The sequence below is a fragment of the Anoplopoma fimbria genome, chromosome 13 (assembly GCF_027596085.1).
Source record: "Anoplopoma fimbria isolate UVic2021 breed Golden Eagle Sablefish chromosome 13, Afim_UVic_2022, whole genome shotgun sequence".
Taxonomy (NCBI): domain Eukaryota; kingdom Metazoa; phylum Chordata; class Actinopteri; order Perciformes; family Anoplopomatidae; genus Anoplopoma; species Anoplopoma fimbria.
This window is the reverse complement of record NC_072461.1, coordinates 17,375,314-17,395,821: the sequence shown is the minus strand read 5'-3', so window position 1 is coordinate 17,395,821 and position 20,508 is coordinate 17,375,314. Positions and strand designations below refer to the sequence as shown.

Sequence of the window (20,508 nt, the reverse complement as noted above, 5' to 3'; positions counted from 1 at the left end):
ATTACCTTTTTAAAACGATTAACAATGGGATAAACGTATTCAACACTAAAATATTCAATAATTTTAATTTGCCTTCAAATTATACTGGAAAATATTGAATTGAGTGGAAGTGGTCATTTTAATTTACAATTGTGATGAACGACTTTCGTTTAACAGCAGCTCAGACCTTCAGATGATTCGGTCATGTGATGTAGAGAAGATGTATTGTTTGAGTTTTTCTTCAGTGTGAACAACCTGCTGGTAATGGCATTTTTAATTGTTAATTCACAAGGCAGTATTCAGTAGGCAGTCAGTGTGGAATTTTGAACACAGTCAGGGTTTAAGTGCAGACAATTGTGTTGCATTATGGGAATTGTAGTGTGTTTTTGGAGTTGACCCTTACTAAGGACTACAATTCAGGATATCTTGGCTTGTGCTGCATCAATTTCTATTTTAAGATCTCTTGTGAGAGTCCCCAAACGCTACATTGTAACATAATCCCTTTAATAGCTGCTTCTTTGCTAATAAAAAAATGAAAGAAAACATGTGAAGTCTACAATCAGTATACCTAAGGCCCTATGAACACAAGAATTCATTGTTTTTAGTTTTGACATGAATCCGCTGTCCTCAACCTTAGTCGACTAACACTTATACGATTGTGTGAACTAATTGATTTAATCCACAGATCTGTAAAGATGGGTTTCTCCACCAAGAATCACACAGAGGTACCACTTTGAATCTTGTGTTTACCAGAGACGTGCTCCTAAATTTCTTGGAAATCAGTCATCCAGATTGAAATAAAGCATAACAAATGATCAATTAAAGAGATCTTAGCCAACAAAAGGCCAAAAAGACCAATTGGTTGACTAATCTTCAAAGAGGGGGCAGCCCTGGACATCAAGCCATTCACATCCATACAGCCATTGCCCCATAACCTAATAATAAAGGCCAATTTGTCAAATAAGATAAGTGATTTGCTATGTAGAATAATACCTCAAGTCTTAACATAATGAGACACACAAAAGGAGCTATTTATTTGTGAATCCCAGCTCCTACTTACTAATACATCATTGTGTTACAGGGCTCACTAGCCACCTTAAGGGCCACATCTGCCTTTAAACTGTCCCAAAAATGCGTGTAAAAGAAAAAAAAGAAAAAAAGAAAAGTGAGTTTGGGTACATTAATCCTTCACTGTAACACGAGATGACACGTGCAAAGGCTCTTTAAAGCATACAAAGAGTCCTTGTATGACCAATGCTACAGCGACGTCAGTGTCTCTGTGGCACCGAGCTCCGTTGGTCGGAGCCAGCAGCAACGTCACTCCCTGACGGCGGCATCAGAGCAGCGCACGGGCGGCCATCCGCGCAGCAACGAGTCGCTCTGGAACTCGGCGGAGGAAGACAGCGCTGGTCAACGGCTCTCCGCTGCGGGACCAACTGCGACTTCCCGCTTCTGTAGCTCAGGTAAACCGAAGTCACTGTACATGGAGACGGTTTTTATTCATGTTAAGGAGAGTTTTATTAGTGTGTGTGTGTGTGTGTGTGTGTGTGTGTGTGTGTGTGTGTGTGTTTTCTTTTCGCAGCGTGGGTACCAAGCGTTGCGAGTACAATGACTAGCGAGCTCCGCGCGACGTAGCTGTTTGTACGGTAGCCATGCAATGTGTGTTGCTATGGCACTGCCAGGCAACGTCCCACCTGCTGCTGCTGCTGCTGCCGCGCCACTCTGTTTCTTCTCTCCTGTCAACCAAAACAAATATGAAGATATGGAAACAGAGCGCTCGCTCATATGTGTTAATTCTGCCATCCATTTGTCACGAATTTACGTAGGCGTGCGTATGTGTTTTTAGCTGTGCTGTTTTCAAGACTTGAATGAACACTTAACAGTAGAGTCATTTACATTAATACCAATTAAAAGCAGTTTACTTTATATAATAGCCCCTGCACTTACAGTACCAACTCTCCACACTGTGCATTGCCTGTAGGTTATATTCAGAAGTAGAAAAAGGTCGTTGTCTGTTTTTTGAGTGTTTTTCCAGTCAAGTGCTTCATGTGTCTGTGGCTCCAGGTGACAACACACTCCATTTCTCCACTCAAACACAGCAAATGCTTCTCATTCCCTTTGTGACTGCTGTCTGTCTGTTTATTTTCATAGTGTCTAAGTAACACCCAGGACCACAAGGCTTGAGCAAAACACAAGATGGTGATTACCAGTGTGGCATCCCTCAGAAGGACATCACTGGCCATGGACACAGAGAACAGATGTTTGCAGTGAAGGTGCCTAGAGCCTGGTTTCCCCTTTTTTTTTTGTGTGTGTGGCTTAGACAGCTGCTGTGGTTAGGCATCAGTGCATGCCAACGCTAGGCTGGTGATACAGAGAAATTCCATTATCCCTCATCTCCTGTCTGCTGTGACAGAGAGGAGGAAATCACCATGCCATGCTGTTGTGAGGCCAGGAAGACGGAGGTAGAAATATGAGTCAGAACGGAGAAGAAAAGAAAACTGTCACTCTTCAAATCCGCCTCTAAGCTCGGTAGACAGCTCACACACTTATTTTAAGACCACGACCAGATCCATTTTCAGCTCGCATCTAGAACTATGTGGAGACCTCGCTTCTTTTTGCCTTCCATCAATTATTGCTGAAACCTTCTATCTTTCCTTAATCTGCTATGTCTGTGTAAAATCCAGGGATTAGAGTTAACACTTTGAGTGAAAAGTGCAGCAGGGTGCATCCAAGGCGAGCTCTGTTCATTGTATTATGGTTAACACACCTCCTTATCTCAGCTGTCAAGAGGTAGGATTCTTTTCTACAGTAACTTACTCTGAGCAATAGAGACAGTGGAGGGGAAAAGGAGGGGTGGGAGGAGTGAGAAGAATAGAGGATGACTGTGAGGGAGTGAACGTGCTTAACCCAGCCACTGAGTGACTCTTGTATCCAAGGACGAAAGGTAGCAACGCATTCAGACGCCACTCTGCGCCCACGGACTGCTATGAAGAAATGAGGCGAATGCATAGGCACTCAGCGGCATTCATATAGACTTAACAACCTGCCGGCCTGTCTTCTGCAGGGCCCTCTGGGGTTTTACTTGCCTGTCTGGAGTGCCAGGGCTGATGACGGAGCGGATCATGAGAGAAACTAGAGCGATCTACACAGAATGTTAGACTCATTTAGCTTGAATGGGAGTTTCCTTCCAAAACAAAACAAAAAGCTTCTCTTAATTCACCGGTGTCCTTGCACCTAAACAGGCCCACTTTTGTGTATGTTTTTGGCAGAGGAGCAGACCGGAGAGGAGGTAGTCACAGGTGCTGCGTGCCAAGGTGGACTTGGAGGTGTGGAGGAGAGCTGAAGATCATGGGTAAATCAAACAGCAAGCTTAAGCCAGAGGTGGTGGAGGAGTTGACAAGGAAAACCTACTGTGAGTACCTTTCTGTCTTTTTCTGTTTGCGTGTCTTTTTAGAAACACAAACTCTTTTTTTTATCTGGCCTGTATGAGAATAAAAGAACATTCTGGCTAATAGAAAAAGACTATATGTTGTGTGAAGAATCTCTAAGATTAATAATCATATGTTCCTATCAATGTGTTCTGTATAAAATAGCTCCGTCTGCTGGGATATAATGAGATTTTACACCAGTTTCTCATTATCGACAAAAGAGAGAACTAAATGTCAGCTGGGAATAAGCTCCCCCTTTTATTTAAATTTACATTTAAATGTTGGATTGTGATTGATTAAGGTTTGGCAAAAGTTGTAATCAGCATTTTTATTCATGCTGAAGGGATACATGAATATGGAGTTGCTCAGTTTGTTAGCAGCTATCGAGCTGTGTTTTCTTGAGATGAGGATGTGGTTTTATATGCAAGTCATGGATTCTCTCTATTAGATAGATAGATAGATAGATAGATAGATAGATAGATAGATAGATAGATAGATAGATAGATAGATAGATAGATAGATAGATATAGGATATATTAACAGTCTAAAGTGAAATGGTGTGATCGGATCTCTTGCATTGCAGCTACATGGATTTGTGTTGTTCTTGTCGACATGTCAGGACATTGCAAATTTACACCCTTTTGCTTTTCTCACCTTGCTAGCACCAATGCGGTTGACAATCTACTGTTGAACAAAGAAATATCACCCCATAGTTTACAGTCGAATTTGAGCAGAGATCACATTTATAATTACCACAATGATGTCCGCTCGTAAGACACCATATTAATAGTTTGTGTGTTATTTCTGGCGTACAGTGTTATTATTATTTGAGCAGTACAGTGTGCAGGTGTGGGTGGGAGTTGTCATCCATTGGCTGCTTAATGACAGTGTTTTTGTGTGTTGGGTTTCCCCATAGCAGAGCCATGGAAGGCTGTTGTGGCAGGAAATTGCTGTGGAGGAAGATTGGGCTTCGTGCTGGGCATGGCTGTTTGCTACTGTCCTCTACACTCTCTCTCTCTCTTTCCCTCTCTCTCTCTCACCCCATCGCCCCGTCTCCTTCACTCTATCCCCTAATTGCCCTCTTTCAGCTGGGTATGGAATAGTATAATTAGGATCTTATCTGGTTAGCATCGCTGAGAGGGGCACCAAGCTTCTCTCCCAGCATGTTCATTCTCCCTTTCTCTGTTGTTGCCTGACTAGAGATTAATTTCTGCCTTCCTTCATCCTGTTGCCTCTTTCTCTTGCTCTCCCATGAGAAGCTTTGTCTTCCATTTTAGTGTTCTCTTACCTACGGTTCTTGACAGATTGGGGACTACATGAATTTCTCTGTGCCTAAGTGTGTTTTTCTTTCTTTCAGTGGTAGAATGTTATTTCCCAGAAACAGTGGATGTTTTTTTCCCCCAGAAAATGAAGCCGTCTGTGTTGACGGGCAACTAACAAGGCCAGGCCCGTAAATAAGACCTGTTCAGTTCAAAATACATTTGCCTTCCGCTTTGTTGTAGGTTTGAAAATGCATGCACCTTCATAAGAACAATTTTATGACTTTGCATTTCAAATAAAACACTGCCGTACCATGGCTCTGGCTAGCCGCTGTTTCTGTTCTTAGTGAAAACTGTGAAAAATGGTTGCAGCCTCACTTGTACTTAAATCAAACCAGAAAAGCTTTCTGTTCTGGCATTACAAGAAAGGGCAAGCAGTCCTATTAAAAAGTCTGCAGGATGTAGGCTAGGTCCATGTAATGGCACGATGATTTTGTAAGTTGTCACAACCGTGAAGAGGCTCACAGTGAGCAGTGTTGCAGAGTGCAGGCTGGATATGTTCTCGCAGACCTTGCCGGGTCAACCAGCTGAGTATGCCCTGCACTCTCCTGCAATGGTCCGATTGCATTATCCCCCATCGCTTCCAACTGACTTATGTAATAAAATGTTTCATTAAGCGTAGCCATGGTAAATTGCCTCCATTTTTGACTACATTGACTTTTGAAGGCAGTTTAATGGAAGCTTGGCTTGGCTGACAGTCATGAGATTGACCCTGACATTTATTGCCCAGGAAAGGGTCAAATGATGGGTTTCTTGCTGCAAATGCTGAGCAGAACAAATTGAGGCCGAGGGCTACCTGACCTGGCCTTCTTATCGATAGCCTCTGTATGATTCTGCTCCAGCGCTGCTGTGTATTCACATAATGTAATACACATGTAGATTTAATAGTAGAGTGTTGGAATTTATTTGTCATGAGTACATATTTTCATTTCCTGACCAGTCGTCTTGAATATGAGGATGTTTGATAATTCCCTAGTTTATTATAAGTGCATGACATGAAGCTCCCTTTTGTTTCCTCTGGGTTGTATACCTGGTTGCAGTAACCATGACTATGAGCTGCTCAAGGTTAAACATTACAGTAGAATACATTATCTATTAACTAACTAGCAGTTTGTTGTATAAATGAGGCTTTTGCTTTTCCCCAGGCAAAGCAACCGAAATGGTACAGTAGTAGACAGCATTTATCCTCAGACTTACCGTGGCATGAATTCACAAAGTCTCTGTCAACCTGGTTAAACTAATGCTATTGATTTTTTTCAGCCCTTGTTTTCATTAGCAACCCGAGGGGCCGAGAGGCTGAAAATCGCTGTGGCTACTTGAGAGAAAGTAAAGAGTCAAGGGAAAGCCATGAGGGATTGGTTGATTAGATCCTGGCAGATAATGGTGTTTGTGTGGGAATGATAACACATCCTGCCTCCTCAACTGTTCTCTAAATCTGTGGCTGACCTTCATTCCCTCAGTCTTGTTTTATCTTTTTTCGGCCTCCCATGGGCTTTACTCCTACTTGGGCTTTACTCCTCTACTATCCTGGCCAGCAGATAATATTATTCATCTCCTCTGATAATGTGCTAGAATCGATGAATTAAAGACATGGCAAATTTCCAATAATTGCTCGTTGACACTGTTAAGTGTGAATATGTGAAGGGATTGGGCCATAATGATTAATGATGCTACTTGGCTCCTTTAACGGCAAGCTACTTTTTATTTTTCTAGGACAGCCAAAGTTTTCTTTTAAGCTAATGTCGCTCTTTATTTCTCTTACAGTTACAGAGAAAGAGGTGCAGCAGTGGTAAGTGTGCATTCATTTTTGTGTTTTACATTCGCAATGTGAAGTGTGTCGTATATAAGCAATTGTGTTTTTACAGGCAAACTTCAAAGGATTCAGGGGTGGGGGGGTCTTCTCTTGTCTGAAAGCTTGCAAAGCCCCCTTTGATATATTTTGCTCAGGATTTTGTTCCTTGAGTCCGTGGATATTGTATTAACATTTGGTTTGATGGTTGATTTTAAGTCATCTCTCTCACTCTACCCTGAAGAAAGATGCGTTCTGAAAATAGAGTGACTTGGAAGACTAACTCACTTTGAAGGCTGATAACACTGATCCAAACATATCCATGATGCATTCCTCAACCCCTTTTACTCTAAATGCGAAAGGGATGTCTGACGACAGAATAATGGCCTGGGTGCATAAGGTTGTTTCACGTTCAGGCACTTAATCACTACATGGTCACAGCGCCTCCACAAGGTTGCCGATTAGTAATCCTGTCTGTCAGATTCTCTACCTATTATTCAGCGTGACCTGCACCGGCATCATCTTGCAGAGGTGTCGCCTTTGTCTGATCCCAGCCTGAACTCACAACGTGTAACATGTACTTACATATATCAAAATGTTACGTATTCATGAAAAAGAGACGCCTCAGACCGTGATAACTTACAGAAGAGGTGAGAGTGATCACTGCTGCTAAGATGTGAATTTCTGAAGGCGCAATTTTACAGCCGCTGGCACACTGACAAGAGACAATGCATCTTAATTTACAGAGACGATCCAAACATGAGCGTAGTCATTTCCTTTGTTTGCTGCATGCTGCTCTTGGACTACTGTTTATTTGGAAATTAAAAGCAAAGAACGGTGCATATCAGAGGAGGGAGCGCTGCAATAAAACAATCACTCCTCCATGTTCACACTTCAGTTCTCCTGCTTTGGTTCGGCATTTCACGGCCTGATTCTACATGCATGAAAAGAGCTCTGTCTCCAGAGCTACTCGCTGTCTTTGTCCCCTGCTAGGGGGTTTACGGGGGGAACAAGCCACATTCGCTGCCATTCAACAGCAGCAGCATTAGATATCCCTGAGCATCGGCAGGTCAAAAGCCTCCTAGGTGGCCTGTCTCTGGGGCTGACTCAGTGCACTGGGGCTTAATACCCCCCCCCCCCCAAACCTCCATCCCTCCGGCTGTGCAGCCAGCTAGCTCGCCATCACTCTCACTGTCTTTCACAACAAGGTTTGCATGAGTCCTCACTCGAAGATCAGCAGCAATCAACACGGCTGAGTGTGAGGGATGAGAGGGAATTTTACCAGGGGAAATGCCAGATGGCGTGTAATTAGAGCACAGGCACAGACATAGAAGAATTAGCGGGGTTAGATAAATGCCTGTGTTGTGCATTAAATTTGTCCCCCTTCCTAATTCCACTCTAAGGGAACATCATTAGTATGCTCGAGGCTCACCTGAAATCAATAACAAACACGCCATAGCTCAGTGATGTCCCTGCCAGCAAGGCTGTAGCAAGAGACACATCCTGCGCAACTCTTTAGCAAACCACCATGGTAGATGCCAACGAGTTGGAGCCAGTGCCAGTAATACATACTTAATCTTCATGCCTGCCCCCCCGCTGTGGTCTGATGCACTGTGCCACGTCTGCTATGTTCCTGCAAGTACATGGCGTAGTTGAACTATAGCACTACTTAGAGTACAGTCTGTGTACGTGTCTTAGCACCAGTGTCACCAAGTCAGAGTTCTTGGACATGATGTGTTCTTGGCAAATGAAGGTGATTCTGATTATGACTCTGACGAATAGCTGACACTGGGCAAGCATGTTTACACTAGTGCAGTAACTTTATACTGTAGATGTGTCTTCTGCTTATGTAACTCCACTGGTAGTATGTTAAATGTGGAAGTCAGGCTGACATGTTTATTACTGTATGCCAAATAAATCACATTGATTTGACCATGGACCTGGCTGAACAGGGAAAATAAGTATTTGAGTCAAAAGGGAGCCCTACCAATTCTTGAGATTTAAGACCGTAAAAAAAAATCTGTTTATTGGCTATTCTTTGTCTTTAAAGACATAATTTGAGGAAACAGTTTTGATAAGAATGCCTTAAATTTGGCTATCAAAAATACCGAAATCTCTTGCTGTGGTCTAGTTGTGTTGTGGGTAATGTATGCCCCAGGTTTGGAGAAGTAAGAAGAATGCATGGAATAAAAAAAGACTGCATCACTTTGGTACTTTTTTGAAAAAAGTCTCCAACGTGAATCTGACATTGTTATAGGGGTGCAATGAGAAAATGATGAGTACTCTTTCACCACCATTTTGAAGTCCTTATGGTGGTCTTAAATTAGTACATACTGCTCCTCAGGCACCCTCAGGCTAGTATAGCCCCATAATGTTCTGTGACTCATAAGAAGCAGATTAAAAAGCGGTCCTAATCAAAGCAGCAGAGGCCAAGATTTCCTTTTTTTTCTTTTTATCCTGAACGTATACCATTATGCAACTCAAGAGTGTCGGCCATAGAGCTAAATGCCCACTCCCAGTGTCACTCCAGAATCTAACCTGAACTAACTGTAATAAGCTAAAATTGGAGGATATTTGACCCACCTGAAATTAGTGAATTAGACAAAAATAGCCTGTCCTTGTAAACCTCGTAGTTAGCAGATAGAAGTCATTAATTTGGATATTAATATTCCCCCATTTTTATGACAGCTTTTTGTGCACTGTGTCTGCACCTGTGACAAAAAGAATGTGTCTTTAAATACTATATAGTTACAATTTATCATTTTTGCAGTAAATTATTCCTTTATGTAGCTATGTAATACAGTATGTAACAGTAGCCTTTTATGTCGGTTGCTGGATATAATATTCCATAGTCCCACATTAAAATGACTGAAGAATTCAGGTGAAATGGGTCTGTGTTGGATTATGAAATGCATTGTGTGCTCTGCACTTTGAATACCATTTTGATTGTATTATGCATTACAGTGGGTAAGGCTTTCATTTTACTGCATATCTTCAGATAATTCAGATGTGACAATCACATGGTTATGCTTTCTTCTTGCTGAACTCTTTCTCAGCTTTTCCTCAAAGCGTCGCTCCATCTCTTCGACTATACAGAGCTGGCTTCATTATCTACAGGGCAGATTAAAAGTAAAGAGTTTAAGAGGAGTGAGGAGCCAGAGAGTGAGTGGAAAAGATCTGTCCTGGCCTTCATTCCCCATCAGAGCACTCTGTCTCTCTTTCTCTCTGGCCGTAATTACAGCCCGGCCTTATTCTGAATCAGAGACGAACATGCAGTGCTCCCTTGTGTGAACGTGCGTCATTTTTGCCGTTGATCAAGAGCAAAAGCTTTTTGCGATGCTTTTTATAACTAGAGTGTTATTATTTCCCTGCTATTTCCTCCCTACTTCTCATCTAGAATTTATTTTTGTAAATGCTAACAGTCACTTCCTTGCTCCCTGACCTGTTATAGTCTAGTGAGTCTTTGTGGCTGCTGTGTTCCTTTTATGAAGACATACAAGGAAACTGCCTACCTCTGACTGACTGCGCCTGAAATTGCTTATGAAATGATTCTATATATAGGCTAATAGAGATATAAAGTCGCTCTCTAGATGTGTCGTTTCTAGGGGCAAGAGGAAGCTCTCAGACTTATCCATCAGCCACGCATATTATCAAAAGAGGACTAGAGAGTAATTTGATTAGAGTTAACCATTCTAGGCTTGCTATTGGATTAGGGTGATCGCCTTATCTGTGAATGAGACAAATAGCTTTGCACTTTACCTTTTTGATCTTGCACACTGAATTGGTGATGCAAGCTGTAGAGATGAGGAGGTAACTTCAGCCTGCCATCATTGTTTTCCAATCTTGTCTTGATTATGTATTCTTATTACATTATTAATGCTATTCTAACTGTTTTAATACTCTATCTGTGCTTTATTTTTCAGGTACAAAGGCTTCATTAAAGATTGTCCCAGTGGGCAGCTGGATGCTGTCGGCTTTCAGAAGATATACAAGCAGTTTTTTCCTTTTGGAGATCCCACTAAGTTCGCCTCCTTTGTCTTCAATGTCTTTGATGAAAATAAGGTTTGTAATCAATGTCATATGTTTTATTGTCCTATGACAAGGCAGAAAAAATATAATAATAATAATAATAATAATAAAAATGACAATAGTCTACTACCTTTTGTTACTTAAAAATCACTAAGAAATAGTTTGACACTGACTTTTTGTGTGGCGTTGCTGCTAGATAAGGAACATGATGTTAAAAGTCTCTGAGGGGGGAGCTAATTTCGACGTCATTATCTCAGACAGAGGTTGCACAGAATAGAAAACCTGCATGGTATAGGGATCCTATTCTTTTTTCTGCTTTAATTATTCCATAGCCCTTTTTTGCTTTTCTGAGTAAGAAAATTGCGTACTATCAGGTTTGTATACAGAAAATGATTATTTATTCAAACTCCTACTCAAGACACTTAAATTGTATTGAAATTCTTGGCCATAGTGTTTGCAAAATATACAGTATAAGGACATGTTGGACATTCATTGTAGAGTAAACCGTGTTAAGTGGAGTGGGAAAATTCACGAAAGGATTGCACGGCTTTTGCATCCATTAAACCTGCGCATGTAGGACAAAAAGAAGCTGTGTAATTCTCAAAGCACCGAAAAAAAGGGCGCAATGCACCCGGTACTATGCTGCCAGGCAAATAGCATCTCGGTGCTCCTATACAATGTGCACTTTAATTTAAAGTTTAAGGTAAAATTCAACTTTTGGCTCTAAATAGGCCCCCTTCTACTCAAATGCACCTCAAAAGCCTCCGATTCACAAAGATCAGTGCTAATAGCCACAGGGTGAAATTATTAAAGTTTTCAAAGAGTTGGTGGTAACGGAAGGACTGACAGACTGGGATATAAAATCCTTAATACAGTTTCTTTCTGTCAGGTTCATATTCTTTGCCTGAAGTTTTGAGGAATGCTTCTGCACCTCTTCAGACAGAACGAACCTCTGTCGTAGTCCTTCCTACTGTGTTCTTGGCTTAATAGCAATATTTATACTTTGCCACATGGATCATTGCAAACAAATGCAAAAAAGGAGAGAATTCCACCCAGCTGCAAAACTGTATGGCCATGTTTGCACTGTAATATAATTAGCGCCATATATTTTGTGAATCTGACCTTGAGACGGGGCAGATATTGGTAGATGATGCTCAATTCATTGTGCCATCAGCGTCTGCAGTCCATTCTTTGTGAATTCACCCTGTCAGTGTGTTGCCATATTATTGTGCTTTGTATTTTTTTGTCAACTGTAAGGTTAGTTCAGACAGAATCCTATTATATTTCTAAAGTATTGAAGGATTTTTACATCAAAACACTTCATAGATCCTGTAAAATAATTCTCTGCTCACTATTTGTCAGTCAGTATTTCAACAGCCCTAATGATTCAGTCCAATAAAAGAGATGAGTCATTACATTAATAGTAACACATAATTGTAACTCTGAGTTTTGTGCCAGAAATCAGTTTCCAAGAGTGTTTGCCAGTTTATTTTTCAAAAGGTATGTACGCATGTTTTTTCTAATGGAACTCCTGTCTCTGTTATGTGGGTGCAACGTCTAAGAATTTGAGGATATGATGAGAAAGCACGTTCGAACAAGGCCTGTTAAAACTGTTAAAAGAAACATTTGTATGAGTAATCCACCTCATTGCAGCTGTATGAGATTATTCAAATTGTGTTTAGGAAGTTAAACTGTGGATGAACAGCTCCTGGGATGCTGGTTAGTCCCTGGAGGTTTATTGACTCAGTTAAGAGGCTTTGTGTCAGGAAGATCAGACAACCCCTCCGTCTGATGTTTATCTGTGACCTTCATTAGCGTTAGGCTCCCTATAGTTAGAGAACGCATTGATCTTAACAGTATTTATGACTTAAATAATCAGCAATGCATGACTTCAGCATCGTCTGGCTTGTCAGATGTCTGATAGAGATAAAGTTGGCTGACCCCAGGGCCATGAAGAGCGCTTATCTGTCTCTAGAAAGTAGAGCTGTGGCTGAACTTGGTTACAGAAAGGCAGCCGCTCTAGCAGAATGTTGGAAATCCTTTTTTTGATGCAGCACAAAAGAATCTGAAGAGTATATAAATTGACCAAAGCCTGAAGGCTCCACTACCAGGGCCATTGATTTATAAACATTGCTTGTTGTCCTCAAGCTGTTGTTTTCACTACGTTAATGGCGTGTCTTTTATGCAGAGCCTTTTAAGCATTTCATTTGAGTAAGTCCCATGCATTTGATGGAGGCTGGAGGTCATAACTTGGTGAGTCGGTCTGAATTGGCAGCGTTTGAGCCACTTTGAGCTTCTGTTTATCCATGTTAGCAGACATTTCTCTGCGCTGCTCAGAGTGTGGCCTCACAGAGGAACGCTCAAGGCCACAATTTTGGGAGGGTAATTGGAAATCTTGAGCTTCTGTGGTAATATGCGGTGCATGGGGTTCTTACAAAGCTCAGAGGAAATAAGTGTCAGAATTTTTTCTACCTTGTCAGACAGAATTATCTGCAGTACCCATTCATGATGCGGAATCGTTTAGGAAATGTGAAGCATCCTCACCACTGAGATACGGCGGCTGTAACTTTTAGACAATAAGCCAGTCGCATCCATCTCACTAATGACCAGAGGTGACATGTTTCTGCCTCAGGAGAGAGCCAGGTGTAGGGCTAAAATAGCAGCTGACTTGGAGCAAACGTCTGGCCCCGTTTTCAGAAGAGTACAGCAAGGACATCATGAAAGAACAGCTACAGCAAGTGTGAAGCAAGATCCTCAACTTGTCTCTGGGCCATTCTGTCTCTCTCTCTCTCTCTCTCCCTCTCTCCCTCCCTCTCTCCTTTTTTCTCGCTGTAGGATGGACGCATCGAGTTCTCTGAGTTCATCCAGGCCTTGTCAGTGACTTCCCGGGGGACTCTTGATGAAAAGTTGAGATGTAAGAAGATGCATCCTGTTTTTGACATTTAAATGACAGGATTCAGGACCGACTGCCATGCATTGCATTTGAAAGAGCGCTGTCGGTTTCTTAAAGAACAGCAAATAGGAGATTATTAGCAAGAAATAGTAGGCATGCAACCTGGGGGTCAATAAGTTGCCAAACCTTTTTTTTTGAAATAAAACACCAGAGAAAACTTGCAACAAAAGCTGCAACAATAAGTTTTAAACCTGAAACAAAGAGTAAATGCTTAATTACTGCTGCCACTTTTGAATTGGTAACAACAATACAAGGCTGCTGCCTCTCTTCACCCAGTTTTCACCACTCCCCAAGTCATGTTGAGCATGTGTGCTTTGTAATCCATATAGTACAAATATAGTTTAATATAGTCTTTTATTGTTGTACATTTTAAAGTCACAGTAGCTTCCTGATCACAAAATGCGCTCCACTACCAAAATATGATTTAACATCTTTCTCCTTCCAGGGGCTTTTAAACTCTATGACCTTGATAATGATGGCTACATCACCCGAGATGAGATGTTGAACATCGTCGATGCCATATATCAGATGGTGGTAAGTTTTATAAGACAACAGACATATAAAATCTGAAGTGTTTGAATGGTACAAAGAGTAATGATTTAATATCGTAGGGGAACACTGTGGAGCTGCCAGAAGAAGAAAACACACCGGAAAAGAGAGTGGACCGCATCTTTGCAATGATGGACAAGGTTAGTATATTTTTTATTTAATATATATTTTTAGGGCTTTTATAAGCGCAGCTGGAGACTGACAGGAAGTGGGGGGAGAGAGATGGGATGATACACAGTATAGTGTCAGAATTAGAATTGAACCTGGGCCGTTGTCAAGGACTCAGAGTGCCTAAATGGGGCACTCACTACCAGGTGAGCTAGAGGTCGCCCTAACATTAGTATATTAATATCTAAATAATATCATATGACTGATGTTATAGAAAGTTATAATGCCCTAGTTTCTGTACCATTTGATGTTACTATGGTATAACATCCAACTTTGAGCAATGTTTATTAGTTTACCTTTTTAAGAGGACTGAATCTGCCTTTGTTGCCACCCTCAGGGCTTCGAAATGGACACCGTTAAGTTTAGAGCTGTTAGCTGCGGCCACCACAGCGTCACTAACACCGCCTGCAGTCTATAAACATCATATATAGTCTCCTCCACCGCTAGCCCTCGGTGCTAATGCCCATTCCCTCAGCTCCAAGAATCGACTCAGCTTTAGTGAAAGATGAGATGCGGCCTGCATGGGTGTGTTTGTCAGCCCACCACTGCCAAGATCAGCCCATTGGTCTAGCTGTGCAGCACAGCAGCACTTAGTGATTTGTATTGGCAGAGACTGGCTACGGTCCAAGTGCACTGAACCAAAGATCAGTATAGAACAGGAGCGACATGATTTAGCTTTAGAGCCTTTTTTGCCCCCTGCTGGTCACTCCGTGTTAAAGCATTAAGGACCTTCAGTTTCATCTGGTATCTCACGTCTCATGTTCTTCTTCCAGAATGCAGATGGGAAGCTGACTCTGCAGGAGTTCCAGGAGGGTTCAAAGGCAGACCCCTCTATTGTTCAGGCATTGTCTCTCTATGATGGACTTGTGTAGGAATGTAAGGTGAGTGAGCTAGTACATGCGTGCTTCTCTGCTTGGGTGATTTTCAATCACAAGTCATGCTTTAATTTAAGATAATACTGTCTAATTCTTAGTTCAACAGGGGAAAGAATAAAAGAAAGGAAATTCATTCTGTGGGCTGAAACCAAAGTGAAGGAACCACTTTCTGCTCACAGTTTGTTACCATGAATTATTCAAATGGCCCACTTGTTTGCTGGCAATCAAATAGTCTTGGAGTGCTGCGTGAAGAGCGAGACAGCCCTCTCTGCTCTCACTGCTTAATGTAATGCATCGGCCGCTGCCAATTTTTGCTGACATCCTGCTCAGCGTTTTGTCAACTGCGAAGTGAGCTCGCAAAGACATATTTTAGTAATGCAGTAGCACTGTTTAGGGATTTGTCTTGCATGAACACACCCACGTGTCATGACACCACTTACTGTCATCTACTCAGTGGTGATCATTCTTACGACTTCTCAGATGGATCCATCTCTGCAACCACACGCCAATCCAACACCATCACACCTGCCATGGGAGGAAGCCACATTTAACTCGCTTCACCCAGATGTGGACTGCAAACTTTTTGTTGCACGGCCGTACGGCACTCGTGTCAAGTAGCTGTTCGTCTACATTTCCTGTTCGGATTATAAAACAAATATATCCTCTGATGTGACGGAGAAGTCAAACATGTCGGCAAAACCCTCCATTTATCCGTGCTTCACTTGGCACCGTGTACACCCTTCAGTTTTGTGGACTGTGTACGAGCATTTCTGCAAACGCAGTGTTGTGGTTACCCCATTGACAGTCTAAGGAACTGAATTCCCCCTGAGATGTTAGTGTATGCGTCTTGTTCACATACTGTAAACCAGGGGATGCACATGAACCGCTCAGAGGAACTGTGCTGCTGCTTCACCACCAGATGGAGAGACTCTAAACAGGGAGAATCTGGAAAAATGTGTTACTTGGTGATAATGTGAACTCTAACTTAAAGTGACAAAGCAGTATAGTGTACATTGTATAATGTAAATAGAATGGTAATTTATTTTCTGCTTTGCTGCGTTTATGGGAATTTCCTCATAAGAACGGAATGAAGTTTAATTTTTTATCAAAGGTGTTGAAATGTATTGCACTGTATTTTTAATTATTGTTGGATTGTTTTGTTTTTTTCCTCACATACTGAGGTTTCCTTTTCCTGAGAGAACAGGTTTCTATTTGAAGAAGAGTGTTGAAGGAGCCGGGAGATTTCTATGGATCATTTTACTATGTTTGCAGTCTCTGCATCCTATTGTGTTTCCACTTCCCCTTTAGCACTAGCGTCTAGTGTCTGCAGTGTTGCCAAGCCGAATCCTGAACGACATGACCAAACAACACAGCAAATTCTCACAGCTTGCATCTGAACCGAGGCTCATTATTTCTTTTGAGAGAATCGCACTCCACCCTCAGTCAGCAGTCAGCACGCACAAAGCCCTGGTCATTGAGAGGCACAAATACACATCAATTCTGGTTGTAAAGCTTCTTTTTGCGAGCTCTGTGGTTGCAATTGTCCACTTTGTATTTCTCTTGTGTGAGGCCAGAGCATGTGATGATGCCATTTTTTTTCCAGTCTTGAATTGTTTTGTTTCCAGCATTAAGATGTTTTATCAGCTTCACGGATTTTATGCCTTATGCAAATGATAATTTACTGAATGATAAATGTCATTTACCTGTTGATTAACAGTATAAGAGCACAGAATAAAATGCATTTAAGTGGCAAACGTTTCTATTACTTGGCCTTTTGTATTTTAAATGAATTAAAAATTCTAGTTTGGTTTATATTCAAGACAATTATCAAGACTTCACACACTTGATTGCATGGTATTTATAAAATATGTTGCTTCACTAATATAAAATAGTGTCATGTTGAGTGTGTGTGTGTCATACTTTGAAACACAGAATCTTAAACTCACTCTGTGGAATGAGTCTGCACATTTTTTTTGTATAATGAACTGCATAAAACTATGACCTCTTGGAATTGATTGGCGGGTTAATGAGGATCGGTGGCTTTTGTGTGGAAGCCTCTGGTTCTGTCTGCTCACTGGGCCTGCTCAGACCTGCTCTCTGTTTACTTCTGAAGGACAGATTCACCTGATACCAAGACGAGGAGGTCAGGAGGGTCCAGAGCTTTGATCGGAGACAGCTCTGTCTTTTGGGTATATCTTTGATTCACTTTGTATTTGATAGAAGTTTTAAATGCAGTATCTGAGAAGTTTTGAAGTGAACAGCCCTCTCTTCTAGTCTCAAATATTCTGGTTCCCGACCACTTAAAACTTTAGAAGAAGACACTGAATTATTAACATTCATACAATCTGGGCTGGCTCACTCTGTAAGATCTGATCTCATAGGCCATAGGTAGACATCGAGTGAATAATAATATTGAACCATCAGTAAACTATTTCAATCCAGATCAGAAACACAGTAAAAAAAAAGTGTGACAAGTCAAACTATTCCATCCATTCATAAGCCTAGGGGAGATTTCCCAGGGTGGGCTATGTATAAAATTAGATTGGTGTCAGCTGAATATAAACGATGGCTATTTATAAAAACGAGGCTGTTACTGAGACAATGTTCTCGGCGTGTCTAACATACAGGCTCCACACTCTGCGGGTAATGTGCGCAAAAGCTGTTTAAAACTGCGTCTCTAGGGGCCCCCATCGATTACGGAGAACATTGAAATGAATGGGGGGGGCGTTGGATAGGGTTAAAGTCTGGAAGTCACCGTGGGGTCGAGGTACGCTCACACAAGCAGGCGGTCTCACAAAAAAAAAAAAAAAAAAAAAAAAAAAAAAAAATCAGGTTGGGTCTCGGGAACCTTTTAATACCCATCTCCGCCCCTGTTTGAAGCGTCAGAGCACCAGCTCTCCAGGGGCTCTCCAACACACAGCCAGTCCGCACGCTCCTCCAAACTTTACGCACGGATGTACTCCTGTGGAAGCATTTCACTCTGGATCTCCATGTGTATCAGCTGAGCCGTATTGTTCCTCACATCTTTTCTACCGATTGGAAGCAGTCCCAGACTTTTGAATAGCTCTGAAGTCTAAACTTTTTTTAAAACTTTCCTAAACTTTTTTTTTTTTTTTTTTTTTTTTTTTTTAATGTGATTCGCATCATTACAGTAGACAGATGCAGTAAATCTATAAAAGTAAAATGAGCGGTGTCTTGTTGAAGTGCCTGGTCTTGGCGCTGTGTGTCGGCGCGCACAGGCTCTTGGCAGTCCCCCCCCGGGCTGAGGAGGATGATGGATCCGGTGACAGCGCCTCGACCCTGGCCTTTGTGTTCGATGTTACAGGCTCCATGTACGACGATCTGAAACAGGTGATAGACGGCGCCTCGCGGATCCTGGAGAAGACCCTCAACCGTAGGACCAGACCCATCAAAAACTTTGTCCTGGTCCCCTTCCATGACCCAGGTACCAAACCCACTTTGTTTTTCAATTGATCAGATACCCAATAATCACCTATTGTTGTAAGTGTTTAATCTTAAGTCTTAATATGTTCGTGATTAAATGCATGTAATTAAGATTTTGCTTTTAACAAATCAGCCAAGAATGGTCAGATGTCTTGCCAGGTCGAGGCAACACAGCACCCTGTAGACCTTCTTTTTGCATTAAAACAAACTCAGCATGTAGGGTACATATCAGAGTTTTTTTTGTAGCTATCAATTATATAGTTTTACTTGAAAAGATAACCACAATCTGACACACATCTCAGGACCTGCTCCACATGCTGTAACTGTTGGCTGTTTCAGAAGAAGTCCACCTGGACACAGAGCAGCACATTGAACTCAAAGACTTCAGGCAGGAATATTTTTACAAGTGAGCTTTTTTAGAATGAGGAGTCTTTGGGACAGGTAAGGCTCCTCACCCCCGGCATCTACACTCGTATGAGAAAGCTGCAGCTTGAAAATAAGAGTGCTCTAATGGGGGAGGGTGTTTGAGCACTGATGAGAAGCATATGCTGTCTGCTTGTGTGTAATTACCCCCCCTCCTCCATCCAAGCCTCCGGAAAACCCTTGTAGCCCCCCAGTTTAGCCAGTCAAAGGGGGGGAATGGTGGGCTGCACTAACACCACACACTTTGTCTGTGTTTAACGTGCCCTGCCCTTGGGGACCTTGTAAACTTCCAAGATTGCAAGGAAACCACGGTGGCTGACGAAGAGGCGTGACAGGGCTGTCAGTGTTTTACAGTCACTCACGAGGAGGAGACGAGGACTTAAAAGCCGCAACTGTCGGAAAATAGATGAATGAGTTAGAAGTGTCATCAACTTGACACATTGTCTGCAAGCTCAGTATCATTAGTCTCAAACAGATACTTCCAAATGGTATTTGACAGTCGAAATAACAAGCGCAGACACACACACAGAAATCATGAGGCTCCACCCTACCTGATAACGCTCTTGTCTGTTATAACTATAATGAAAGGCTTGTGTTTATGGACAGCAGTGTTTTATAGCAAAAAAAATGCGCCCTCTGTGTATCGGTTAATGTTTACTGTTCCAGCATTCGGCCCCAGAAGGCATCCAAGTAACTGTCGGGCCCTGGCAGGTTCGTATCCGTCACGATGGAGCCTGCTGCTGCTTGAAGAACACTACAAGATGCTGACGACAGCTGCAGAAAATTGTTATCCCAACTTTTTCCAGATTGTAGCGATTGGTGTGAAACAAAACCTGAACATTGTAATTTTGTCAGAGCACCAATCGAGCCTCTCTTGTGCTGTGTGTGATTGATATTCATGTCTTGCACGAAAGCTACATGGCACCGCTCTGGTCCTGATAAAGTAGACTGTGGCTTATTTGGGCTTTTGATGCTGTAGATGCTTTGTCTCTGTTCACAGAGGCAGTACAACTACATCCTTTGTTCTCATATAGTTGATTTGTTAAAAAAAAAAATCCAGAAGAGTTACCCCTAAGCCCTTCCTCTGTTGGGATGAATATTTTTAGGCATACGGTATTTTATAGCAACCAGAACATTTCTTGAAGTTGACCACATTCGATTTTGTTTGAGTCTCTGTCATGATATACATTTCTTTCAGATATCGGCCCTGTGTCCATCACCACCGACCCAAAGAAGTTCCAGCAGGATCTGCAAGAGCTGTTTGTCCAGGTGGGAACCAGAACACATGACGTGATTTTTATATTGGACCAGGGATCATTGTAGGGTCCCACACTAATCCAAGCTATAGCTGTGTGAACTGCCGTTGCTTAAAGAGAGCCTATGTAACTTCTACTGAACAGCAGCAACTGTGGCCCCAAGGGACAATTTATGTTAAAATGGTATTATATAGTGAAGAGGAGAGTCATAAAGTCAGCAAACCCGCTAAGGAATTTCAGTTACACAGCATTATGTATCTTAAGTTTGCTAACATTAGCTGACATAAGCCACAGGT

The 20,508-nt window shown here is 41.9% G+C and overlaps 2 protein-coding genes across 2 annotated transcripts in view; both read left to right on the top strand.

Moving 5' to 3' along the window:
- The first annotated feature begins 1,316 nt into the window (after positions 1-1,316).
- ncs1b (neuronal calcium sensor 1b) lies at positions 1,317-16,733 on the top strand. The gene is made up of 10 exons (XM_054610765.1): positions 1,317-1,442; positions 2,131-2,252; positions 3,249-3,391; positions 6,491-6,515; positions 10,439-10,577; positions 13,380-13,458; positions 13,943-14,031; positions 14,109-14,186; positions 14,988-15,095; positions 15,570-16,733. The coding sequence occupies exons 3-9, from the start codon at positions 3,328-3,330 to the stop codon at positions 15,084-15,086; spliced, it is 573 nt and encodes a 190-aa protein (XP_054466740.1). The 5' UTR covers positions 1,317-1,442; positions 2,131-2,252; positions 3,249-3,327; the 3' UTR covers positions 15,087-15,095; positions 15,570-16,733.
- Positions 16,734-18,272: 1,539 nt separating this feature from the next.
- The window catches only part of hmcn2 (hemicentin 2), a 45,546-nt gene continuing 43,310 nt past the window's right edge, over positions 18,273-20,508 (top strand). Inside the window, exons 1-2 of the mRNA XM_054610093.1 lie at positions 18,273-18,534; positions 20,155-20,225. Coding sequence (XP_054466068.1) covers positions 18,273-18,534; positions 20,155-20,225 — 333 coding nt within the window. The remainder of the gene's footprint in view (positions 18,535-20,154; positions 20,226-20,508) is intronic.